This window comes from Anoplophora glabripennis, unplaced genomic scaffold (assembly GCF_000390285.2).
Source record: "Anoplophora glabripennis isolate ALB-LARVAE unplaced genomic scaffold, Agla_2.0 scaffold2191, whole genome shotgun sequence".
NCBI classification, from domain to species: domain Eukaryota; kingdom Metazoa; phylum Arthropoda; class Insecta; order Coleoptera; family Cerambycidae; genus Anoplophora; species Anoplophora glabripennis.
Genome location: NW_019426013.1, coordinates 1 through 8,317, shown reverse-complemented (window position 1 = coordinate 8,317; position 8,317 = coordinate 1). Strand labels below are relative to the sequence as shown.

The window sequence follows — 8,317 nt, the reverse complement described above, 5'->3', positions numbered from 1 at the left end:
CCTTAGCAAAGCGCATCCCAGGCTGCATAGCCGCACTACCCTACCCAACCATACCACACATAAACATGACACTACCCCCGGGGTTTACACAGACGAGCCGGCGAAGCAAGAAGAGCGCCAGAAGAAAGGGCCCTAGCCGGCGGGGCCCAGCCAGGACAAAAGGAGGTCCCACAAAGCGCCTACACCGGCCGCATTTGCGGTCGGGGTAGACGACGGATGGGGCCCACCTACGAAGGCTGTCCAGGCCTACACGAGATGAGGCAGGATAAAGAGGGATAATCCCCCTCGATCCCAAATCATTGAGGCCAATTTCTAGCCATAGAATAATGGCGCGGCGCTTTATGGGCTAAATGAAATCCGAGTGAAATAATAAAAACTATATTATTCTTGCTTTCCGAGAATAGAAGAGGAAGAAGAATAATAACTGTCCTCATCCGATCCTTTAATTGAGGTTAAACAACCAACGAAAGTCACTGCACTGCTTTGTATTTAGTATTTACATTTCAAAGGAAATTATAATGACTGGTGTTCCAGAAACTTCATGTAGGCTTTGCCTTGAAAATATAACCGATAAAGGTTTTGAAGTGACAAACAACATTATCAGAGACATTCTAGACGTACTTTTGCTGAAATTGGTAAGTCCGTGAAAATTAATTACAGTCTATCTTGATTTATGGTTGGTTTATAAAAAAGTATTAGTCCTAACTTAGTCTTAGTCTTAGTATTAACCTTTACACTAATCTTAGTATTAGTCCTAAGAATAGGTACACGTTTATAAAAACAATGTGTGGTCCTAATTTTATTAAGATTAACCAATGAGCGATTCGACTACGCGCATGGCTAGTAATATCACAGCATAATACTTGTTTATTATTCTGTGATAGTTATTTTATTTGTTTTGTTGGTGAGTGAAAAGAAAAATATAACCTATTACTATGGTAATGGCGTATTGGCGACAACCATAGACAAAGACAGGAGGTCACTATGCTACGAAATGCAATACTTGTGCATGCGCACTTCTCAGATCTTAGTCTTAATCCTAGAAAAATTAAAAGATGCGAACTTTCAAGGTCATGTCTTAAGACCTCCTTACGACTAGGGATTTTTATAAACCGATACATTACATTCTGTACATTTAACTTTTTAGGACTAAGATTAAGGTTAAGACTAAGACTAAGTTAGGACTAATACTTTTTTATAAACCAACCATTACTCTCGTACGATTTACTCGTGGACACTTAACAGTGTCAACGAGTGCAAAGCTACTTTTACTAGTTAATTGTTATTTTCTCTCTAATTAAAGTTGCATATATTTCAGAAACTTGATAGCGAGGGCAAAGAGGTGATGTGTAATGTTTGCAGAAGAAAGTTAAATGAGGCGTTAGAATTTAAATCAATGTGTCTGAAGACGAATAACACAATTATTCCTTACGTGGATAGCGAAAAAATGTTACAGCTCGACTTAAGAGAAGTGTACATGCGGGAAAAGAAAAGTGAATTAGTTTGCGGTCAGAAAATATGTCGATTGTGTATGCACCCAGTAGAAAGTGACTTTACGTGCATACATGAGGAGGAACTTGCAGCTATTGAGAATTTGGCTCCGGAAATGGTATGAACGGTATTAAATACTTGCGTAATTTGTGATTTAACAAAACTATTTTGTAGAATATAAATATCGTCAAAGATCCCGTCATGTGTAAGCCATGCTTCGATTCTCTGTGTATCCACAACAATTTCCTTAAAGATTGCTTAGTGGCAGAGGAGAAAATTAAAAATATTTTTGATAGTTCCGCCACAGAAAGTCAAATAGATACGTCTCCACTCGATTTATTCGTTAAGACTGAAAACCTGGACGAGGAATTCGATATTAACGAGATGGAAATGTCGATTAAAACTGAATGTGTCGATATAAAATCGGAAGATGAGGGAAGAAGGTAAGAGAAGACCATTTTAACATTACTTTAAAAAAAAGTAACAGCATGTGGTTCTGACACTGTTGTGATTTAAATGATCAACTGTACAGGGCATTCTGAAAGTCCGTGGCAGTATGTAATGAAATTTTTTTCGAACTGTCAGTTTGCAAGGTACAGTTTGTTAGGTTAATTTTTTTATTTTGTTTTAAAATAATTTATTTAATTCAAGTTCTATTAGTCCCCAATTTGGCACAACCGCTAAAAAAATTTTTTCGATGCAAGAAACGATTCAAGAAGTGGCAAAAAATTACATATTTAGGGATTATTATTAATTTTGAGATTAATTTTTTTAATCTCAAGGGATAAACTTTGCATCTTTCATTAATTTTTTTAAATAGAAAATGTTTTTTTAATTGAAAAAACGAAAAAATTAATTTCTTTTCTTACAATATTCTCAATACTACACAATCGTCAAAAAAGTTATTTTTATTTGAACATAAGGGAAAGATTTTTGGGTTAGTTTTGAAAAAATTTATTATTCCTTTTCTTCTGATGTTTGACATTTTTTGACCAAGTAAAATATAGTTTTTTGCAAAACAAAAAACATTTTCAATTTGAAACAATCAATAAAAGATGCAAAATGAGAGAGAAATCGCAGCGGTTTGAACTGTTGAGTTTTTTGAGATCTGACGTTAAAAAACAACAGAAAATATTTTTGGTCTATTCGTCATTCGTAAAGTTTAGCAAAAATCCTTAAATGTACAATTTTTTACCGCTTTTTGAGTCAAGTTTGTTGCACCGAAAACATTTGTTTTTTTTATTTAAAGAATGATGAGAACGTCTTATAGAAGGTATACGAAGTGTTCATTAACCTCGCTTAAATTTTCTGTACTATCATTAGTTCCCGAATAATTAATTATCAAAGCCAAAAAGTTAATTTTTACTTTGAACAACGATAACGCGGTGACCAGTCATCGTAGAAAACTCTTGAAGAGCTCAAATTAAAGAGGATGAATCAAACTAAAACTGCTGACGTTTGGGATTACCAAAAAAAATTATTGAAACCCGTGGAGCATTTGAAAGGGAACAAAATTTTATTCACTGGATGATTTCTTAAAGGTGATCAACGATAAATCTTTTTGACTCAGATGCGGAGCGAGAGAGAGCTTGTCCTTTTATTCTCCTTTCTCTCTCGCATACCAGTCGTGCTTTCTCAGCACTGAAGGCTGCCTCTAGGAGTGTATGCTCGAAGAGTTTAACCTATAGAGTCTTACTAGCAGACGTACCACGCACAGTATAATATTTTTATATAAAATTATTCACTTTGAAATTAAGTGCGAGTCCATTAATCAGCTTAGCAGCTATTTATGCTACCCTTTGCCTGTACCAATTTATTATTAAAGCCTACCAGAACTAATAAGTTTAAAGTGTGATGTTTTTTTTTCGGTTATTATGCCGTGGTAAATGCACCTGGAAGCTGCCATTTACAGACACATTACGCTTCGCTAGCCTTAGCTAAGAACCTTTAATCTGCCCTTGTTGTTCTCGTACTGGGCTCTGTGAGGGCCGAGAATGACAAGAGAGGTCAAAATCGCTTCGCTAAGGATAAGAAAGTGCAGCGTAGGTTTGTAGCTGGCGACGACGTGGTACATACGCCAGGAAAAACGGTCATACTTTAAATAACGCCTCGTGAAGCTGACGAACTTATAATTGAATGTTTGTGAAAATGCTTAGAACTTACCATCTTGTTTAATTACAGAGCCACCATCATACCTCTCATTAACATCAAGGCACATATGTCCTTAATAAATTTTTATTAGAGTAATTTTTTGTAAAACGCAATATTTCGGCATGTGTCACCTATAATCCCTTAAAATTTTAAAAAATACGTATATGCAATTTTTTCAGTGACATGCCAGTGCAAAGCTCCGATATTGTACCATTCGAGGAGAGTGACCGTAAAGATCAAGAAGAGGATGGATATAAACATGAGAATGGATCAGCGAATAAATGTAATACGAAAACCAAGCGTCAGGTGAAACACAAAGTACGATTGTACAAGTGCGACCTTTGTGATTTTGAAACAAAGTTGAAGATCAGCTTTAATAGGCATAGTATAAAACACAAAGACTCGAACAAATGTGATGAGCGTGATTATAAAACCAAGTACAATGCATTGAAACATAAAGTCGCTACACGACTACCGATTTATAAATGCACACTTTGCAACTACAAATCAACAAAAAAGTTACTTTTTGTCAGTCATCAGTTGATTCATAAGGATCCCTCACAGGTCAAAATGTACAGGTGTACTGACTGTGATTACAGAAGTAATTATAGGAGTTCTATCAAACAGCATCAACTGAAACATAAAGATCCTTTGCAGGTTCAAATGTACAAGTGTAACGACTGCGATTATGAAACTAAATTCAGAAGTTATATCAGAAAGCACCAACTGAAACATAAAGATCCTTCGCAGGTTCAAATGTACAGCTGTAAGGACTGTGATTATAAAACTAAACGTAGGGGTCATATCGCACGGCACCAACTGACCCATAAAGATCCTTCGAAGGTTCTAATGCACAAGTGTAACGACTGTGATTATGAAACTAAATACAAGAGCAATATCAAAAGGCACCAACTGAAACATAAAGATCCCCTGCAGGTTCAAATGTACAAGTGTGACGACTGCAATTTTGAAACTAAATTTGGAAGTTATATCAAACAGCACCAACTGAACCATAAAGATTCTCCGCAGGTTCAAATGTACAAGTGTAACGACTGCAATTATGAAGCTAAATTCAGAAGTTATATGAAAAAGCACCAACTGAAACATAAGGATCCTCTGCAAGTTGAAATGTACAGGTGTAATGACTGCGATTATAAAACTATAAGCAAGGGTCACATCACACGGCACCTACTGAAACATAAAGATCCTTCACAGGTTCAAATGTACAGGTGTAGCGACTGCGATTATGAAACCAAGTACAAATCTGATATCAAAAAGCACCAAATGAAACATAAAGATCCTTTGCAAGTTCAAATGTACAGGTGTAACAACTGCAATTTTGAAACTAAATACAGCAATAATTTAAAGAACCACCAACTGCAACATAAAGATCCTTCAGAGGTTCAAATGTACAAGTGTAACGACTGCAATTATGAAACTAAATTAAAAAGTAGTATGACAATGCACCAACTGCAACATAAAGATCCTTTGCAAGTTCAAATGTACAGATGTAACAACTGCAATTTTGAAACTAAATACAGGAAGTATATCAAGCAGCACGAACTGATACATAAAAATCCTTCAGAGCTTCAAATGTACAAGTGCAACGACTGCGATTTCAAAACTAAATACAAGGAGTATATTAAACGGCATCAACTGACACATAAAAATCCTTCAGAGGTTCAAGTGTACAGGTGTAACGACTGCGATTTCGAAAGTAAATATAAAAGCGTTGTTAATAGGCACCAACTGAAACATAAAGATCCTTCAGATGTTCAAATGTAAAGGCGATTACGAAACTAAATACAAGAATTGTATTAAATATCACGCTATGAAGCTCAAAGTGTTTTCTTAAATGCAATTGTACTGGTATGTTTTGCTAACAACCAAACATAGGGAGTCTTTGAGGAGACCTCAGTTGACGCACAAGAAACGTTTCCAGGTGTGGATTACTACCCTTCGTGCACGATATAGTTACAAATGGATGCATGTAAGAGCTACAAATGTGAATATGAAAGCGATGGCAATATTCAGAACGAATTATAAATGTGTACATATGTATTTTAAATATCGATACAGTTTACATTGTAGATCCTTACCTTCCATTTAGACAACTATTTTCAAAGTATACATATATCTAAATAGAGAGATTTAAAAAAAAATTATGTACATAATTGTTTGTAAATTTCAAAAATAACTGGCTGGACTCAAATTACGTAACTTGGCCGCACTAGGGGTATAACTCAAAGGAAGTATTCAACAAATAACAATATATTAGTTTTCAAAAATCCATACAAACGAATCACATAAAAAGAAGACACTGGACCTGGAGGGTAGCTTAATAATTTACAAACAAAATCTTACCAAACTCCAACCATCATCAGGCAGGATGAGATCTGGGATACTTTTACAACTCGCTGCACGACAATCTGAAGGGAAATCTCGAGTCCCCCTATGTTTTGGAGCATGAAACCCTTGTACAGCCGTTTTTGCTGCGCATTATGACTATATGACTTGAGTCAACATGCTGACTTTATAATGTACTGATCTTCGTGTAACACCGTTCCCTATAAGAAAACTGTTATAATTCTAATTGTTCTAAAATACATATTTCGCTGTACGTTAAGTAAGTTTTGTTTGTCTTATTGAGAATGTTATGTTGTATTAGCTCGAGCGTGCCTGGAAAGGAAGTGAATCAACAAGGAACACGACGGGGAGTATATCCCGGACACCGACCAATGGGAAAGCGCGGCGCTAACAGCGAGCACGGGGCGGAGCCTACGTGTACCGCACCAGAAACACATAAAAGTTCGACGATCTCGAGTTTCAGTTCAGTCTTAATCTTACGTCCGCCGCTACAGTTACAGCTGCGACATTACAAACAGTAAAGTTTAAAGTCATTCTTCAGCCTTACTACAGTTCGGCCCAAACGTACGGGCAACAACCAATCCGAGTTAGTACATGTCAACACTAACTTGTGCAAATTATCAAACAATCCTAAATTCAGTGATAAATCCAAGTTAATTAGTTTCAAAATTAACACCGTTCAGCCAAGTGCAAAAAACTTAAGAAACGTCGTTTCCTAAAATTCCAGTCACGCCGACAAGAATTTCGTCAACGGTTAGATCAGTCGATTACCCGAAATTTTATTCCTGAAACTCTTCACGCCAATCATACTTACCCTAAACCTCCTAAAATTAGTGAAGTGTACAGTGCGAGCCTTCTTTGGATTAACATCACGGTACTAAACTACCACCGCAGATTTCGAGCCAACCCAGAAGCCAGGGAGCTGCCCAATAGACGTCAAAAGCTAAGTGAACCCCTTTCTGTGTCCCAAATCGTCCGAAAAGTCGCGTATTGTTATCTTAGCTTTCAGTCAAATCAAATCAACCACACTTACTATAACCTTAGTTCTCAGTTAAGTAAAATCAAATCAGTCATACTTACGCTCGCCCAAACCATTCAGACAGCATTCGAGTTTATACTTGTTATATGCGTTTTTGTGTACTTGCATTTCCAAATATTAGTCTCAGGCCGGTGCAAACTTTTAAGGAAATACGAGGCATAGTCAAAAGTATTTACTACAGGCTCATTTTATTTTAACAATCAAAATTACATGTATAACTTTTCTGCCAAAGGCAGATGGCGCCCGAACCAACCTTAAAAAAATGAAAACCGAATAACAAGAATAAAATAAAAAAAAATGAAAAAAGTGTAAGTGTTGCCATATTTCTGGCACTATTACTGAAGCTATCTGCACCATATGGAGAGCTCGATGACTTAATCTAAATCACGACGTACTGCACAGGGTGTCCATATAAACCTTCCCTTCCTTGAAATTCGAAAACCAAGAGATATACCTGATTTCTATTAGGAACTAAGTTTTACGGTGCCTTTATTTGTCTTTACTTCTGATTAGAAACGTCATCAGTCTTTATAGCTGTAGACTGTAAAGACTTCTGTAAATGATGTGAAAAAACAAATTGTGACAAATTTTTGATAAACTACTAGCTTCCGGGAGACTTGTATTTGAAAGTATTTAAAGAATAGTTATAACTTTCAAAAATTGAGGCCCTGGCAATGTATGTAAGTTGTTGTTCAATTCCAAGAAATATTTCATCAAAAGCAAGGCTTTCGGGGCACTTGTTTTGATTTAGGCGTGTTATTATTAAATCAGTATTGTAAAAATAATTGCCGGAATACCTTCATTTATTAACAGTTGTTACGACTACACACTTTAAATTAACTTAAACTGTTTGTGACAAAACGAAATTTCGCAACTCGCTAATGACGTCGTGCCAGAATCCTTTGTTTAAACGTCATGCGGTAATAGTAGTAAGAGTCTGAGCCGGATGATTTCTATTTGTTTCAAATAAAATTGAAAACTCCATCATTATTCGAATAATGCAACAGTAATTATATAAATAGCGAAGCCAAAAAGAATAAAAAATAAAATATTCAGATGTATAGTAAAACGTTTCAAAAATTTAAAATTCCGCGCGAATTTACTCTGTCGAAGAAGAAGAAGAGGAGAGCTGGGGTAATCTGATCAGTGTTCTTAGACTTATGGTTAGGTATACAGACATGACAGAAACCGTAACGGGGGTGGTGTTGCACTCATAGTAAAGAAGTGCATCGACCACTATCCGCTGCAGCGGCTCCAAACTCAAAACAC

General features: G+C 36.1%; 1 protein-coding gene across 1 annotated transcript; it reads left to right on the top strand.

Moving 5' to 3' along the window:
* Positions 1 to 446: 446 nt before the first annotated feature.
* On the top strand, positions 447 to 3,960 carry LOC108916523 (the record flags this gene model as incomplete). The annotated part of the gene is made up of 4 exons (XM_018722798.1): positions 447 to 635; positions 1,319 to 1,609; positions 1,666 to 1,934; positions 3,822 to 3,960. Coding segments are annotated over exons 1-4 (816 nt in total), but the record flags the coding sequence as incomplete, so codon positions are not given.
* Between the last annotated feature and the right edge of the window lie 4,357 nt (positions 3,961 to 8,317).